The 19,441-nt window shown below is 40.9% G+C and overlaps 1 protein-coding gene across 4 annotated transcripts in view; it reads left to right on the forward strand.

The window, feature by feature from the left end:
- LOC139750881 (gem-associated protein 8-like) overlaps nt 1-19,441 on the forward strand; it is a 68,673-nt gene that overhangs the window by 23,297 nt on the left and 25,935 nt on the right. For 2 of the 4 annotated variants that reach the window (XM_071665746.1, XM_071665747.1), the window contains exon 3: nt 11,326-11,736. In XM_071665746.1, the coding sequence (XP_071521847.1) occupies nt 11,326-11,736 (411 nt within the window). The remainder of the gene's footprint in view (nt 1-11,325; nt 11,737-19,441) is intronic. The other 2 variants (XM_071665748.1, XM_071665749.1) reach the window with 1 other exon arrangement.

Below are 19,441 nucleotides of genomic sequence, written 5' to 3' on the forward strand. Positions count from 1 at the left end.
GTGTCAGAGGTGGAGGGAACGAGGAGAAGTGGGAGACCAAATTGGAGGTGGAAAGATGGAGTGAAAAAGATTTTGAGTGATCCGTGCCTGAACATGCAGGAGGGTGAAAGGCGGGCAAGGAATAGAGTGAATTGGAATGATGTGGTATACCGGGGTCGACGTGCTGTCAATGGATTGAACCAGGGCATGTGAAGCGTCTGGGATAAACCATGGAAAGTTCTGTGGGGCCCGGATGTGGAAAGGGAGCTGTGGTTTCGGTGCATTATTACATGACAGCTAGGGACTGAGTGTGAACGAATGGGGCCTTTTGTTGTCTTTTCCTAGCGCTACCTCGCACACATGAGGGGGAGGGGGTTGTTATTCCGTGTGTTGCGGGGTGGCGATGGGCATTAATAAAGGCAGACAGTATAAATTATGTACATGGGTATATTTATGTATATGTCTGTGTGTGTATATATATATATATATATATATATATATGTATACATTGAGATGTATAGGTATGTATATATGCTGTGTGTGGACGTGTATGTATATACATGTGTATGTGGGTGGGTTGGGCGTTTCTTTCGTCTGTTTCCTTGCGCTACCTTGCTAATGCGGGAGACAGCGACAAAGCAAAATAATAATATGTGTTTTTCCTATTTTACCAGTTAACAGACCACACCGCATATTTTCATTTTTAACCTCATCCGTATTTGTCCTGTGTATGTAGTGATTGTCTCATTGGAAAGTTACATTTTCATGTAAAGTTGCAGAAAGAACCAAATTGATTTTTTTATCTTGATTTTTCAAAAGAGGTTGATTATCTATATCTCTGACAATATTCTTTCTGGTAACTTCCATCAAGGGTTGGCTACAGCAAAAGAATCACCACTTTTCTCTCTTCTTACATGCCTCCCTTTCATACACCATTTCATGCATTCTAACCTCATTTTTCTCCCAGTACTCTTCCACTCTGTTTCCCCATGTTACAGGTTTTCTGCCTCTCACACCAACCCCTTTAATCTATCTATGATACACTCTTCATGGAAACTCTTCATCTTGCCTTCTCTTCACATGCCCAAACCACCTTAAAGTATTACACTTCACCCATTCTACATTCCACAATTCATTTCCTTTGCTTATTAAATATCCCACACACCCCTCTATACTTTCTCCATTCCATCTAGTCATTCCACATGTTCCTCTCAAGTAACACATTTCCACAACATGGATTCTTGACCTTTATGACTCATCCTATGTCCATGTTCCTGTTGAATAGGTTAGGGTTGGGAGGACTGTGCTGTCCCTTAATCATATTTTCAATTCCATATTTATGCTTGTACCCTTCATTATTCTTTTAAGGGACTCACTGACTCTTCTACCCCGTGTTGTACTGTACTGTTCTGTCCCATTAACATCATATGGTATTCCATGGCAACCAAGACTAGTATCATTGTAGAATATATAGCTGCAGAATGATCCTTTTATCTTTTATTAAGTCTTAATCATGTAACATATCTTGCCAATTACCTAATACTATTGGGATGTCATATACATGTAAAAGCCAACTATGGTGTTACCGTAGAAATTTATTGATTTTAAAGAAGGACAATTGATCAAATATAGGAGGGCTGGAATATCAGTGGATGAATATACCCAAAGGAAGAATCAGGCACTTTTGAAAAGGTGATGTTATGGAAACTTAGTCGAAACACATGGCAGATCAGATTGTATCAAGAATCAGTTGTAACTCACCGCACAAGACTTTAATCACACGTTTGCCCCTAATCTACAAACCCATCTCTGATAACAACACAGTCATAGATTTGGCTTAAGGTTCACCTGATACTTAAAGTTGGAGTAGCAGTAAAAGCATATCTTGCTTTGTGAAACTTCCCAGATGAGCTCATGAGTGTTGTTATTCATTTAGAAGACCTCCACCTCTTTCAAGAAAACTTCAGCGTTATGGGAAAGTTTGTTCCTGGGAGTGGGTTTGAAGATGTAATATTTCAGGCTGGTCTTTATGCTTTGCAGCTGAAGGAAGCCATGGCTGGCAAGCAGTACAATCAAGTTTGGACTGCACAGGAACATTTTTCAGGTGCATCTGATAGACTGCTACTGGCTAGATTTCTAAGATGATTCAACAGAGCATTCTGTCCCAACAGAATTGCATGAGTTCATCCACTTTTCCAAAACCCACAGATTTGAACAAGCTGCTCAAGAATGTAGATACAGCAACTTTTGGAGAAGATGTGAACTCTTCAGATGAAAGGTCTGAAGTGGTAAAGTGGGAAGAAGGGCACAATTTTGGATTATATCTGGACATGAGGGATGGATTAAGAGCATATGCTCCATTTGGCTATAAAAGAAAACTACACTGACCTCAGACTTTTATGCTGGAGAGAGAGAAAGCACTACTTTTTTACTTGAAAATAAGCCCCCTTTGGGGCTTACTGTGTGCACTCTTGCAACTTGATGCAAGTCATCGAGGGACAAAGACTTCTTTTGAGAAATGAGGGCTTTTGCATCAGTGAAACCACAACAGGGCTTTAGGGCAAGCCTTTTATCAAGGTGGTGACATTACACAGTTTGCTGCAAATATAACAGACAGGGACAAATGGGTTCTGAACAGGCCTTGATATCCCTGTAGACAACCCTCAGAAGGCCTGTAGGCCCTCTGAAAATTTTCGCTCAGAATAGTGGATAGCTTCTTTGGTTACTGTTTTGGAGTAAGTCTTTTTAAGCCCTTTTAGTCCTGCCATAGAAAGTCAGAAGATGAGCAATATTTCTATAAGGGCTCCGGATGAGTACAACATTGAAAAAAAGCCTGTTGAATGCTCTACAGCATGGCATCCAGAAGTAGAAAGAATTGTAAATAACAGACTAAAGTTATCAGGAACATTTCTTTTCCCCACTTCTCAGATCTCATGTAACACGTGGGATCCCTGGAATATATCTACAGAAGGGAAAGATAGAGAACTTTAATTTGAAAGATACTGGGGAAACTTTTAGTAATTTCAGACAAGCAAAACATTGCTGTGGACATCAGCATGTTGCTAACATATTCACTTCTATCAGGACTGTCATGTGTGGCTGTTAGTGATCTTTGTGAAGTTGGTACCATGCTGAAAGCTACAGAGCTTCCTGCCAAAGACACAGTATCTTTGTATGGAGTGGACTTAACGGCATCTGTTTGCAAAATAACTGTTACCTTAGTAACCTTTGGTTGCATGGTAATAAAAGTCATGGAATCCTCTCCTATGGGCTGTGGTTGGTATGATGTTGTGGTTGCCGCCTTTAAAGAGTAATCTATCGAAAGCACAGAAAGATTGCAACATGAAATGAGAGACAAGTATATAATCAACAGTCCTGGTACCAAAATACCCACCAGTTTCTCCCTAGAGTCTCACAGCAGTGGAACAGTTAAGGAATTTCTCATTGATCTAATCATGGATGTTTGGGTAGACAGCTGTTTAAAGTTGCCAGTTGGTCAGATCTATTTCATGAAAATTTCTTATCTCTTAACAAATTTCTTGAAAACATGTCATCTTACATCATAGCCGAAGAAGAAAGTGTAACTGTTGAGGAGTTATCTTCAAACCCAGTGGATTTAGACATTTTCACACCAAGATAGCACTTTATGTGATGCATGTTTTAGCTAGACATCCAGGGCCTGTTGAGGTACTGCCCTTATCTGGAAATACTGAGATATCAGTAATATTGATGGCACTATTCATAGACAGTGATTGAGCTCACTACATTGACAGGAGGGTCTTTAATCTCAGATATTGTGAAATGTCAACACCAATGAAGAAAGCTGATTTAGTAATGCTTGCATTTATAGCAAATGATTATGTCTCCTTCAAAAAAGGAAATTGAATGTGTTGATCATTTTACAAAAATATCAAAAGTTCATTAATGCCTTTTTTGAACTTGGAAGTGATTAAGAAGCATAGGGATGCATAGTATAAGTTGTTTGGGAGAAATAAAGTTATTTATGTCAACAAAGCAAACAACACAGGGGAGAAGTAAAACAATAACAAGACAACAGACATGTCTCCTTACTGCCCTGCACAGACAGCTACAGTCTACATATACAGCATGCTAACTATGCATGCAGAATGTGGAAACTGTCCTGCAGTTTTGTAGTGATGGTTTTAATCCCCATTTTTCATGACTAGGTAGAGGATATGATTGAGGTGTGGGTCAGCAGGCCATTCCTAAATGATGTGGTGCTTCTTTTGTGCAATAGAATTGATAAGAACTCAGGTGATGAAGAGATTTACAATGATCAGGACATGTTTGGCATATCTTGTGGTGATGATGATTTGACCTGGGTATGAAATATCCTTGTCATGTCTTGAAACAAATTGGTTATTCATAGAACCTTATGACGTTGCAAAACTCTGCCTGGATTGAACTAGAATGTAAACATTGTATGACCATGTAATGCCTGAATTAGGAAGTGCTATGAAGTAGGACAGTGTATTCATAGCTATTATTGGCTTGTAGCTAGTACAGTCACACTTGTTGTATATTTGGGTGAATCATTGTTAGTTTCTAATGATCCTGCACAAATTCTTTTGACATTTTCTTCTCTTATAGGGAGAACCATTTAGGTGGTTTGGGAATGTCTTGGGAGTAAAGTCAGGGGTTAGTGAGAGGACAAGAGCAAGGGAAGGAGTAGCAGTACTCCTGAAACAGGAGTTGTGGGAGTATGTGATAGAATGTAAGAAAGTAAATTCTCGATTAATATGGGTAACACTGAAAGTTGATGGAGAGAGATGGGTGATTATTGGTGCATATGCACCTGGGCATGAGAAGAAAGATCATGAGAGGCAAGTGTTTTGGGAGCAGCTGAATGAGTGTGTTAGTGGTTTTGATGCACGAGACCGGGTTATAGTGATGGGCGATTTGAATGCAAAGGTGAGTAATGTGGCAGTTGAGGGAATAATTAGTATACATGGGGTGTTCAGTGTTGTAAATGGAAATGGTGAAGAGCTTGTAGATTTATGTGCTGAAAAAGAACTGGTGATTGGGAATACCTGGTTTAAAAAGCGAGATATACATAAGTATACGTATGTAAGTAGGAGAGATGGCCAGAGAGCGTTATTGGATTACGTGTTAATTGACAGGCGCACGAAAGAGAGACTTTTGGATGTTAATGTGCTGAGAGGTGCAACTGGAGGGATGTCTGATGATTATCTTGTGGAGGCTAAGGTGAAGATTTGTATGGGTTTTCAGAAAAGAAGAGTGAATGTTGGGGTGAAGAGGGTGGTGAGAGTAACTGAGCGTGGGAAGGAGACTTGTGTGAGGAAGTACCAGGAGAGACTGAGTACAGAATGGAAAAAGGTGAGAACAATGGAAGTAAGGGGAGTGGGGGAAGAATGGGATGTATTTAGGGAATCAGTGATGGATTGCGCAAAAGATGCTTGTGGCATGAGAAGAGTGGGAGGTGGGTTGATTAGAAAGGGTAGTGAATGGTGGGATGAAGAAGTAAGATTATTAGTGAAAGAGAAGAGAGAGGCATTTGGACGATTTTTGCAGGGAAAAAATGCAATTGAGTGGGAGATGTATAAAAGAAAGAGGCAGGAGGTCAAGAGAAAGGTGCAAGAGGTGAAAAAGAGGGCAAATGAGAGTTGGGGTGAGAGAGTATCATTAAATTTTAGGGAGAATAAAAAGATGTTCTGGAAGGGGGTAAATAAAGTGCGTAAGACAAGGGAGCAAATGGGAACTTCAGTGAAGGGCGCAAATGGGGAGGTGATATCAAGTAGTGGTGATGTGAGAAGGAGATGGAGTGAGTGTTTTGAAGGTTTGTTAAATGTGTTTGATGATAGAGTGGCAGATATAGGGTGTTTTGGTCGAGAGGGTTAGGGAAAATGATTTGGTAAACAGAGAAGAGGTAGCAAAAGCTTTGTGGAAGATGAAAGCTGGCAAGGCAGCAGGTTTGGATGGTATTGCAGTGGAATTTATTAAAAAAGGGGGTGACTGTATTGTTGACTGGTTGGTAAGGTTATTTAATGTATGTATGACTCATGGTGAGGTGCCTGAGGATTGGCGGAATGCGTGCATAGTGCCATTGTACAAAGGCAAAGGGGATAAGAGTGAGTGCTCAAATTACAGAGGTATAAGTTTGTTGAGTATTCCTGGTAAATTATATGGGAGGGTATTGATTGAGAGGGTGAAGGCATGTACAGAGCATCAGATTGGGGAAGAGCAGTGTGGTTTCAGAAGTGGTAGAGGATGTGTGGATCAGGTGTTTGCTTTGAAGAATGTATGTGAGAAATACTTAGAAAAGCAAATGGATTTGTATGTAGCATTTATGGATCTGGAGAAGGCATATGATAGAGTTGATAGAGATGCTCTGTGGAAGGTATTAAGAATATATGGTGTGGGAGGCAAGTTGTTAGAAGCAGTGTAAAGTTTTTATCGAGGATGTAAGGCATGTGTACGTGTAGGAAGAGAGGAAAGTGATTGGTTCTCAGTGAATGTAGGTTTGCGGCAGGGGTGTGTGATGTCTCCATGGTTGTTTAATTTGTTTATGGATGGGGTTGTTAGGGAGGTGAATGCAAGAGTTTTGGAAAGAGGGGCAAGTATGAAGTCTGTTGTGGATGAGAGAGCTTGGGAAGTGAGTCAGTTGTTGTTCGCTGATGATACAGCACTGGTTGCTTATTCATGTAAGAAACTGCAGAGGCTGGTGACTGAGTTTGGTGAAGTGTGTGAAAGAAGAAAGTTAAGAGTAAATGTGAATAAGAGCAAGGTTATTAGGTACAGTAGGGTTGAGGGTCAAGTCAATTGGGAGGTGAGTTTGAATGGAGAAAAACTGGAGGAAGTAAAGTGTTTTAGATATCTGGGAGTGGATCTGGCAGCGGATGGAACCATGGAAGCGAAAGTGAATCATAGGGTGGGGGAGGGGGCGAAAATCCTGGGAGCCTTGAAGAATGTGTGGAAGTCGAGAACATTACCTCGGAAAGCAAAAATGGGTATGTTTGAAGGAATAGTGGTTCCAACAATGTTGTATGGTTGCGAGGCGTGGGCTATGGATAGAGTTGTGCGCAGGAGGATTGATGTGCTGGAAATGAGATGTTTAAGGACAATGTGTGGTGTGAGGTGGTTTGATCGAGTAAGTAATGTAAGGGTAAGAGAGATGTGTGGAAATAAAAAGAGCGTGGTTGAGAGAGCAGAAGAGGGTGTTTTGAAATGGTTTGGTAACATGGAGAGAATGAGTGAGGAAAGATTGACCAAGAGGATATATGTGTCGGAGGTGAAGGGAACGAGGAGAAGTGGGAGACCAAATTGGATGTGGAAAGATGGAGTGAAAAAGATTTTGTGTGATCGGGGCCTGAACATGCAGGAGGGTGAAAGGAGGGCAAGGAATAGAGTGAATTGGATCGATATGGTATACCGGGGTTGACGTGCTGTCAGTGGATTGAATCAGGGCATGTTAAGCGTCTGGGGTAAACCATGGAAAGTTGTGTGGGGCCTGGATGTGGAAAGGGAGCTGTGGTTTCGGGCATTATTGCATGACAGCTAGAGACTGAGTGTGAACGAATGGGGCCTTTGTTGTCTTTTCCTAGAGCTACCTCGCACACATGAGGGGGGAGGGGGATGGTATTCCATGCGTGGCGAGGTGGCAATGGGAATGAATAAAGGCAGACAGTGTGAATTGTGTGCATGGGTATATATGTATGTGTCTGTGTGTGTATATATATGTGTACATTGAGATGTATAGGTATGTATATTTGCATGTGTGGACGTGTATGTATATACATTGTGTATAGGGGTGGGTTGGGCCATTTCTTTCGTCTGTTTCCTTGCGCTACCTCGCAAACGCGGGAGACAGCGACAAAGCAAAATAAATAAAATGAATATAGGTAGGCCTTGCAGCATATTTGATAGTATATTTCTATGATGTCGTAATTTGATTTGATATGTAAGGAAAAAAACGTGTAATTAACTTTTTTTTAAGAAAAGGTTGAATGTAGTTCATTTATTTCCATATCCAAGTATGGCAAAATAGGGAATATTTACTGCCATTTGAAATGCACTCATAGATATTTAGACGTCAGAATATGGTACAGGCAAAACAGTTGACCATCTCTGAAGAAATTCAGCCCCTGGACCAGATAGAATCCCAGCCATCATCCTCAAGAAGGCAAAAACAGCAGTAGCAAAACCAGTTATGTTACTGATAAGGCAAAGTCTGGATTAAAGCAAAATTGCATATCACAAAATGGTCTTTGTAACACCAAAACATAAAGGAGGATTCAAGGAAATATCTGTACAGTACAAGCAGGTTAGCTTGACTTTGATTGTGATAAAAGTTGATGAAAGAGTGAAAAAAAGAACACATACTAGAACATCTGATCAAGAACAGTGACATTCATGAAGGCCAACAGGGATGTGTACAAGGAATAAACATACTTATTTGCCCTCTATGATGGCTCCCTACCAGATTTGTCTTATCACCATAGAATTATGTTTATGTGTTTTAGGCTGAAAATATAGGCAAAAGTACCACCCTGAATCTGATGGTATAGTGCATGAGCCCCTAAAGGAACTGGATAACCTTCATGGCCATATGAAAGCAGGTTCTCAGGCATGTGATGATATGCAGGATGGGGGTTATGTATCATCTCACCACTTTTTATCAGACTTTTTTCTTTCTGGTGATTAGACCCCTCATATATGAAAGTTTAACCTTTAACCCCTCATATATTCCTTTACTGATTTTCTCTCATAGGTTAGACTGAAATTATGGAAATTTCCGAAATGGATATTTCATTTTTTAGATAAGTTCAGACATAACAAAAACTTAAGTAAACATGTCATACTCACCACATCATCCTGGTATGAGGTGTTAGTGGTTGGCATAATTTTGCCATATAGCACCATGTAGTTGCTAAGTTTTTGTGTAGGCATACTCTGAGGTATTTTAAGAAAGGAAGAGAAAGAAAGAAATATTCCTGTTACAGAGATTATTGTGCTCATTTATTCTTGCATACTGGATTTTCACTAGCATTTTACCCTTGAAATTGACTTTTTGAGTATATTCACAATAATTTTTCAGCAGTTAGATGAATTCACTTTTTTGTTTGCTAATAATTGTATTGAAATATCCCCACAAAATTACATAGTTTCACAATCTGTATGCTTTCCATTGCACTAGTGTTATTATACTTATTTTGATAGTTTGTTAAATTTGTCAATCACTAAGTTTCATTTTTTCACACCAGTCCACTATTCCCCATAGTAGCAAAGAAGTCCCAGAAACAGACAAAGAAAGGCCATATTCATTCACATCCACTCTCAAGCTGTCATGTGCATGCATCAAAACCACATTCCCCTATCCAGAACCAGACCCCACAAACCTTTCCAAGGTTTCCTCCAGCTGTTGCACATTCCTTGGTTCAGTTCAGTGACAGCATGTCAACCACTGTATACTACTATCACATCATTCCAATTCACTCTATCCAATGGACATCTACATTTGCAGGCCCTGACCACTCAAAATGTTTTTCTCTCCATTATTGCACATCCATTTTGGTCTCCCTCTTCTTTTCCTGTCCACTTCTGATACATGTATCCCCTTTGTTAACCGCTCCTCCCTCATTCCCTCCATTTGTCCAAACCATTACAGCACATTGTCTTCTGATGTCTCAACCACACTCTTCTTATCACTACACCTCTCTCTTACCATTTTATTATTCACTTAGTCATACCACTTCACACCTTAGATTTTCCTCAAACATTTAATTTCCAATACATCCACCCTTTTCCATATGTCCTCATTTATAGGCCATGCAACATCACTGGGACTAAATAGATCAAAAAGAATCTTGAATTTCCTTGCAACTCAATATAACAGGCCTTACTTCGAAAACTTCATATCCCCTCATGCTAATAACATTGTCTACAAATTGCATTGTTCTGAAAACTTAAGGAAGCAGTCACCTAATATAGTTAACCCTTTTAATTCCCACCTGACTAAGAGGGGCTATGCTCCAATAATCATTTTGATCATGTACAAATGTCATAACACTGATAATGCAAGAAACGCGCATTTCACTAACGCCTGTATATTTTTCCATGTACAGCTTGAAGAGACTATCACAGGCTTCATGTCTCACAATCAGTGGATGGTACTATTTGTTTCAGTCAAAAGTATATCCTTTAAATAAGGATATAAAGGAAATCAATATAGTCTGTGGCAATACCATTTTCCATAACTGAACAAACAGCTTTAATTCCTGATGTGCCATCAACATCACTCTCCATAAGATTTATTTTGGTAAGGTGGGAGAAGTAGTGATGAGTTCTGGTTGAACAAAGTATGAAAATTGCAGTCATTCATAAACCATGAAAACTTCAGAATTGTTATGAAATTGCTGTATATATCAAGGGAAAGTTTTGAATACTTTATTGTGCTATATTTCATTTACTGTTTATGAGGCTTTTACTCCATTTTGTTATGCACAGATAGATAAAACACAAATACTTATCAGTACAAAATAAGTTGCACCTAATTATTTTCTCTGGGAAAGCTGTCAAGTTCATTCCTGTTAAGAGGAAAATTGATATGTCTTGTATTCTTCAAGAGACAGCACACTTGGTTTCCAAAGGAAAAATACCGACCAATTGCCGAAGTCAGTAAAAATCATCTGTAAGAAAGGGTTCCACAAACAAGCAGTTAAAGGAGAAAGCCTTGCAACAGTTGTCCACTTCTTGAGTTCCTATAGTCCACACAGTGTCTGTGGGCTTTAGTCAGCTTGATCTGGCCAGAGTTGGAGGCATAAAAGCAGCAAATTTTCAAGAGCACATGCCAAAGTTGTACTATAAAAGAAAACAGAATATGATAACTTACCTCGCAAACGCGGGAGACAGCGACAAAGCAAAAAAAAAAAAAAAAAATTCGATGTAACTTTTGTACATATAGCTGAGCTTTCAGGTTCGAAAAAGTTTATATGCAATGAGCTGAAGATATAGTTAGCCATCTTATCCACCCCATATATTTTATCCATCACCAATCAGTTAATTTTTACTTTTTTAGTGAAACAGCATGAAGTGTAGATGTCACCATCAATAAATTTGGGATGAGAGTTAGCAATTAGTGGTATGTAGTTTAGGTTGTCTTAGTCCCTGTTTATGTGGTATTTCAGCATGCTGTCTGACTTTGTCTAATTGTGATAGCTGTGAAAGATGTAAACGATAAAAGCCTTTGTATCTCTTAGGCTGCCTTGTTTAGGCTCAAAGAGTCTCTCATTTCAAATTTTATCATGAGCAAGTTATAAATAAATGTTTCCTATCTGCTTAGAAATCCTAATAAACATTGAATTTCAGCAGGGATCCTTTTTGCATCAAAATAATCATCAAGAGGAACAGTTACACCAGATACCCTTGGGGCAACAACTTTCATCTTGCTCCAACAGAAGTTTGGCTGATATTGCACGAGCCAACAGAAATAGGCGGAAGAGAAAAAGAAAAAGAAGGAACAGAAGAAATAAGGAACACTGTGATGAGAATAACATTGGAGTTCTAAGTGATACAGAAATTTTACACTCTCAGATGAGTCAAGGAATGCATATTCAAGATGCTGATGATGAAGAGGACATGGATGTGGCTGAAGACTTCCTGATTTTTATGGAGGAAAGTGAGAAGCACAGAGAACAGTGGAAGGTTACCAAGGCAAGGTTAAAAGGTCTCACTGGGGCATTAACACCAGAGGACTCAGTTGCTGATACTGGACCTAAGGTAAGCATTATAATAGTCTGTGGTGGACAGTAGTGATATATGGTAACTCAGACATAATGAATGTGTAGTATAAAGTATTTTTTCATGATTGAATGAGCACAGCAAGTTTTCGTTACCAAGATGAGGTAATTGGATGACAGAAATGCTTCCTTTGTATTTTTTATCCATGTAAAAATGATTATAGGAATGCAGATATTATTGAATTATAATTCTTAGGATAGGGGAGAAAGAATACTTCCCATATATTCCCCACGTATCATAGAAGGCAACTAAAGGAGTTGGGAGCGAGGGGCTTGAAACCCTCCCCTCCTTGTATTTGACCTTCTAAAGAGGGAAACAGAAGAAGTCATGCAGGGTGTTCATCCTCCTTGAAGGCTCAGATTGAGGTGTCTAAATGTGTGTGGATGTAACCAAGATGAGAAAAAAGGAGAGATAGGTAGTATGTTTGAGGAAAGGAACCTGAATCTTTTGGCTCAGAGTGAAATGAAGCTTAAGGATAAAGGTAAGAATGGTTTGGGAATGTTTTGGGAGTAAAGTCAGAGGTTGATGAGAGGACAAGAGCAAAGGAAGGAGTAGCACTACTCCTGAAGCACGAGTTGTAGGAGTATGTGATAGAGTGTAAGAAAGTAAACCGTAGAATGATATGGGTAAAACTGAAAGTTGATGGAGAGAGATGGGTGATTATTAGTGCCTATGCACTTGGTCATGAGAAGAAAGATCATGAGAGGCAAGTGTTTTGGGAGCAGCTGAGTGAGTGTGTTAGCAGCTTTGATGCATGAGACTGGGATATAGTGATGGGTAATTTGAATGCAAAGATGAGTAATGTGGCAGTTGAGGGTATAATTGGTGTACATGGGGTGTACAGTGTTGTAAATGGAATTGGTGAAGAGCTTATAGATTTGTGTGCTGAAAAAGGACTGGTGATTGGGAATACCTGGTTTAAAAAGAGAGCTATGCATAAGTAAACATATGTAAATAGGCCAGAGAGCGTTATTGGATTACAAGTTAATTGATAGGCGTGTGAAAGAAAGACTTTTGGATGTTAATGTGGTGAGAGGGGCAGCTGGAGGGATGTCTGACCATTATCTTGTGAAGGCGAAGGTGAAGATATGTAGAGGTTTTCTGAAAAGAAGAGAGAATGTTGGGGTGAAGAGAGTGGTGAGAGTAAGTAAGCTTGGAAAGGAGACTTGTGTGAGGAAGTACCAGGAGAGATTAAGAGCAGAATAGCAAAAGGTGAGAGTAAATGATGTAAGGAGAGTGGGGGAGGAATGGGATCCATTTATGGAAGCACTGATGGCTTGCGCAAAAGATGCTTGTGGCATGGGAAAGGTGGAAGAGGAGAGATTGAAAAGGGTTGTGAGTGGTGGGATGAAGAAGTAAGATTGTTAATGAAAGAGAAGAGAGAGGCATTTGGATGATTTTTGCAGGGAAGTAGTGCAAATGACTGGGAGATGCATAAAAGAAAGAGGTCAGGAGAGAGGTACAAGAGGTGAAAAAGAGGGCAAATGAGAGTTGGGGTGAGAGAGTATCATTAAATTTTAGGGGAATAAAAATAGTGGTTATGTGAGGAGATGGAGTGAGTATTTTGAAGGTTTGTTGAATGTGTTAGATGATAGAGTGGCAGATATAGGGTGTTTTGGTCGAGGTCGTGTGCGAAGTGAGAGGGTCAGGGAGAATAATTTGGTAAACAGAGAAGAGGTAGTGAAAGCTATGCAGAAGATGAAAGCTGGCAAGGTGGCAGGTTTGGATGGTATTGCAGTGGAATTTATTGTAAAACCGGGTGACTGTGTAGTTGAATGGTTGGTGAGGATATTCATTATATTTGTGGCTCATGGTGAAGTGCCTGAGGATTGACGGAATGCATGCATAGTGCCATTGTACAAAGGCAAAGGGGATAAAGGTGAGTGTTCAAATTACAGAGGTATACGTTTATTGAGTATTCCTGGGAAATTATATGGGAGGGTACTGATTCAGAGGGTGAAGGCATGTACAGAGCATCAGATTGGGGAAGAGCAGCGTGATTTCAGAAGTGGTAGAGGATGTGTGGATCAGGTGTTTGCTTTGAAGAATGTATGTGAGAAATACTTCGAAAAACAAATGGATTTGTATGTAGCATTTATGGATCTGGAGAAGGCATATGATATGAGTTGATAGAGATGCTCTGTGGAAGGTATTAAGAGTATATGGTGTGGGAGGCAAGTTGCTAGAAGCAGTGAAAAGATTTTATCGAGGATGTAAGGCATGTGTACTAGTAGGAAGAGAGGAAAGTGATTGGTTCTCAGTGAATGTTGGTTTGCGGCAGGGGTGCATGATGTCTCCATGGTTGTTTAATTTGTTTATGGATGGGGTCGTTAGGGAGGTAAATGCAAGAGTTTTGGTGAAAGGGGTAAGTATGCAGTATGTTGTGGATGAGAGGACTCAGGAAGTGAGTCAGTTGTTGTTCGCTGATGATACAGCAATGGTGACTGATTCGGGTGAGACACCACTGAAGCTGGTGACTGAGTTTCGTAAAGTGTGTGAAAGAAGAAAGCTGAGAGTAAATGTGAATAAGAGCAAGGTTATTAGATACAGTAGGGTTGAGGGACAAGTCAATTGGGAGGTAAGTTTAAATGGAGAAAAACTGGAAGAAGTGAAGTGTTTTAGATATCTGGGAGTGGATATGGCAGTGGATGGAACCATGGAAGTGGAAGTGAGTCACAGGGTGGGGAAAGGGGCGAAAGTTCTGGGAGCGTTGAAAAATGCCTGGAAAACGAGAACATTATCTCAAAAAGCAAAAATGTGTATGTTTGAAGGAATAGTGGTTCCTACAATGTTATATGGTTGCGAGGCGTGGGCTATAGATAGGGTTGTGCAGGAGCAGGGTTGATGTGTTGGAAATGAGATGTTGGTGTGAGGTAGTTTGATCAAGTAAGTAATGAAAGGGTAAGAGAGGTGTGAGGTAATAAGAAGAGTGTGGTTGAGAGAGCAGAAGAGGATGAATTGAAATGGTTTGCTCACATAGAGAGAATGGAAAGATTGACAAAGAGGGTATATGTGTAAGAGGTGAAGGGAACGAGGAGAAGTGGGAGACCAAATTGGAGATGGAAGGATGGAGTGAAAAAGATTTTGAGCGATCGGGGCCTGAACATGCAGGAGGGTGAAAGGTGTTTAAGGAATATAGTGCGTTGGAACGATGTGGTATACCGGGGTTGACGTGCTTTCAATGGATTGAACCATTGCATGAGAAGCATCTGGAGTAAACCATGGAAAGTTTTGTAGGGCCTGGATGTGGAAAGGGAGCTGTGGTTTCGGTGCATTATACATGACAGCTAGAGACTGATTGTGAACAAGTGTGGCCTTTGTTGTCTTTTCCTAGCAATACCTCACATGCGTGCAGGGGGAGGGAGTTGTCATTTCTTGTGTGGCGGTTAGGCGATGGAAATGAATAAAGGCAGCAAGTATGAATTATGTACATGTGCATATATGTATATGTCTGTGTGTATATATTATATTATTATTTATTTTGCTTTGTCACTGTCTCCCACGTTTGCAAGGTAGCGCAAGGAAACAGACGAAAGAAATGGCCCAACCCACCCCCATACACATGTATATACATACACGTCCACACATGCAAATATACATACCTATACATCTCAATGTACACATATATATATACACACACAGACACATACATATATACTCATGTACACAATTCACACTGCCTTTATTCATTCCCATCGCCACCTCGCCACACATGGAATACCATCCCCCTCCCCCCTCATGTGCGCAAGGTAGCGCTAGGAAAAGACAATAAAGGCCCCATTCGTTCACAGTCTCTAGCTGTCATGCAATAATGCCCGAAACGACAGCTCCCTTTCCACATCCATGCCCCACACAACTTTCCATGGTTTACCCCGGAAGCTTCACATGCCCTGATTCAATCCACTAACAGCACGTCAACCCCGGTATACCACATCGATCCAATTCACTCTATTCCTTGCCCGCCTTTCACCCTCCTGCATGTTCAGGCCCCAATCACTCAAAATCTTTTTCACTCCGTCTTTCCACCTCCAATTTGGTCTCCCACTTCTCCTCGTTCCCTCCACCTCCGATTCATATATCCTCTTGGTCAATCTTTCCTCACTCATTCTCTCCATGTGCCCAAACCATTTCAAAACACCCTCTTCTGCTCTCTCAACCACGTTCTTTTTATTTCCACACATCTCTCTTACCCTTACATTACTTACTCGATCAAACCACCTCACACCACACATTGTCCTCAAACATCTCATTTCCAGCACATCCATCCTCCTGCGCACAACTCTATCCATAGCCCACGCCTCGCAACCATACAACATTGTTGGAACCACTATTCCTTCAAACATACCCATTTTTGCTTTCCGAGATAATGTTCTCGACTTCCAAACATTCTTCAAGGCTCCCAGGATTTTCGCCCCCTCCCCCACCCTATGATTCACTTCCGCTTCCATGGTTCCATCCGCTGCCAGATCCACTCCCAGATATCTAAAACACTTTACTTCCTCCAGTTTTTCTCCATTCAAACTTACCTCCCAATTGACATGACCCTCGACTCTACTGTACCTAATAACCTTGCTCTTATTCACATTTACTCTTAACTTTCTTCTTTCACACACTTTACCAAACTCAGTCACCAGCTTCTGCAGTTTCTCACATGAATCAGCCACCAGTGCTGTATCATCAGCGAACAACAACTGACTCACTTCCCAAGCTCTCTCATCCACAACAGACTTCATACTTGCATACTCTTGCATTCACCTCCCTAACAACCCCATCCATAAACAAATTAAACAACCATGGAGACATCACACACCCCTGCCACAAACCTACATTCACTGAGAACCAATCACTTTCCTCTCCTCCTACATGTACACATGCCTTACATCCTCGATAAAAACTTTTCACTGCTTCTAACAACTTGCCTCCCACACCATATATTCTTAATACCTTCCACAGAGCATCTCTATCAACTCTATCATATGCCTTCTCCAGATCCATAAATGCTACATACAAATCCATTTGCTTTTCTAAGTATTTCTCACATACATTCTTCAAAGCAAACACCTGATCCACACATCCTCTACCACTTCTGAAACCACACTGCTCTTCCCCAATCTGATGCTCTGTACATATATATATATGCATTCCTCGCGTGTCGTAGAAGGCGACTAGAGGGGACGGGAGTGGGGGGCCAGAAATCCTCCCCTCCTTGTATTTTTAACTTTCTAAAATGGGAAACAGAAGAAGGAGTTGCGCGGGGAGTGCTCATCCTCCTCGAAGGCCCAGAGTGGGGTGTCTAAATGTGTGTGGATGTAACCAAGATGTGAAAAAAGGAGAGATAGGTAGTATGTTTGAGGAAAGGAACCTGGATGTTTTGGCTCTGAGTGAAACGAAGCTCAAGGGTAAAGGGGAAGAGTGGTTTAGGAATGTCTTGGGAGTAAAGTCAGGGGTTAGTGAGAGGACAAGAGCAAGGGAATGAGTAGCAGTACTCCTGAAACAGGAGTTGTGGGAGTATGTGATAGAATGTAAGAAAGTAAATTCTCCATTAATATGGGTAAAACTGAAAGTTGATGGAGAGAGATGGGTGATTATTGGTGCATATGCACCTGGGCATGAGAAGAAAGATCATGAGAGGCAAGTGTTTTGGGAGCAGCTGAATGAGTGTGTAAGTGGTTTTGATGCACGAGACCGGGTTATAGTGATGGGTGATTTGAATGCAAAGATGAGTAATGTGGCAGTTGAGGGAATAATTGGTTTACATGGGGTGTTCAGTGTTGTAAATGGAAATGGTGAAGAGCTTGTAGATTTATGTACTGAAAAAGGACTGGTGATTGGGAATACCTGGTTTAAAAAGCGAGATATACATAAGTATACGTATGTAAGTAGGAGAGATGGCCAGAGAGCGTTATTGGATTACGTGTTAATTGACAGGCGCGCGAAAGAGAGACTTTTATATGTTAATGTGCTGAGAGGTGCAACTGGAGGGATGTCTGATCATTATCTTGTGGAGGCGAAGGTGAAGATTTGTATGGGTTTTCAGAAAAGAAGAGTGAATGTTGGGGTGAAGAGGATGGTGAGAGTAAGTGAGCTTGGGAAGGAGACTTGTGTGAGGAAGTACCAGGAGAGACTGAGTACAGAATGGAAAAAGGTGAGAACAATGGAAGTAAGGGGAGTGGGGGAGGAATGGGATGTATCAGTGGAATCAGTGATGGATTGTGCAAAAGGTGCCTGTGGCATGAGAAGAGTGGGAGGTGGGTTGATTAGAAAGGGTAGTGAGTGGTGGGATGAAGAAGTAAGATTATTAGTGAAAGAGAAGAGAGAGGCATTTGGACGATTTTTGCAGGGAAAAAATGCAATTGAGTGGGAGATGTATAAAAGAAAGAGACAGGAGGTCAAGAGAAAGGTGCAAGAGGTGAAAAAGAGGGCAAATGAGAGTTGGGGTGAGAGAGTATCATTAAATTTTAGGGAGAATAAAAAGATGTTCTGGAAGGAGGTAAATAAAGTGCGTAAGACAAGGGAGCAAATGGGAACTTCAGTGAAGGATGCAAATGGGGAGGTGATAATAAGTAGTGGTGATGTGAGAAGGAGATGGAGTGAGTATTTTGAAGGTTTGTTGAATGTGTTTGATGATAGAGTGGCAGATATAGGGTGTTTTGGTCGAGGTGGTGTGCAAAGTGAGAGGGTTAGGGAAAATGATTTGGTAAACAGAGAAGAGGTAGTGAAAGCTTTGCGGAAGATGAAAGCCAGCAAGGCAGCAGGTTTGGATGGTATTGCAGTGGAATTTATTAAAAAAGGGGGTGACTGTATTGTTGACTGGTTGGTAAGGTTATTTAATGTATGTATAACTCATGGTGAGGTGCCTGAGGATTGGCGGAATGCGTGCATAGTGCCATTGTACAAAGGCAAAGGGGATAAGAGTGAGTGCTCATATTACAGAGGTATAAGTTTGTTGAGTATTCCTAGTAAATTATATGGGAGGGTATTGATTGAGAGGGTGAAGGCATGTACAGAGCATCAGATTGGGGAAGAGCAGTGTGGTTTCAGAAGTGGTAGAGGATGTGTGGATCAGGTGTTTGCTTTGAAGAATTTTTTTTTTTTTTTTTTTTCTTTTTTTTTTATACTTTGTCGCTGTCTCCCGCGTTTACGAGGTAGCGCAAGGAAACAGACGAAAGAAATGGCCCAACCCCCCCCATACACATGTATATACATACGTCCACACACGCACATATACATACCTACACAGCTTTCCATGGTTTACCCCAGACGCTTCACATGTCTTGATTCAATCCACTGACAGCACGTCAACCCCGGTATACCACATTGCTCCAATTCACTCTATTCCTTGCCCTCCTTTCACCCTCCTGCAAGTTCAGGCCCCGATCACACAAAATCTTTTTCACTCCATCTTTCCACCTCCAATTTGGTCTCCCTCTTCTCCTCGTTCCCTCCACCTCCGACACATATATCTTCTTGGTCAACCTTTCCTCACTCATTCTCTCCATGTGCCCAAACCATTTCAAAACACCCTCTTCTGCTCTCTCAACCACGCTCTTTTTATTTCCACACATCTCTCTCACCCTTACGTTACTTACTCGATCAAACCACCTTACACCACACATTGTCCTCAGACATCTCATTTCCAGCACATCCATCCTCCTGCGCACAACTCTATCCATAGCCCACGCCT

Source organism: Panulirus ornatus, chromosome 10 (genome assembly GCF_036320965.1).
Source record: "Panulirus ornatus isolate Po-2019 chromosome 10, ASM3632096v1, whole genome shotgun sequence".
Lineage (NCBI taxonomy): Eukaryota > Metazoa > Arthropoda > Malacostraca > Decapoda > Palinuridae > Panulirus > Panulirus ornatus.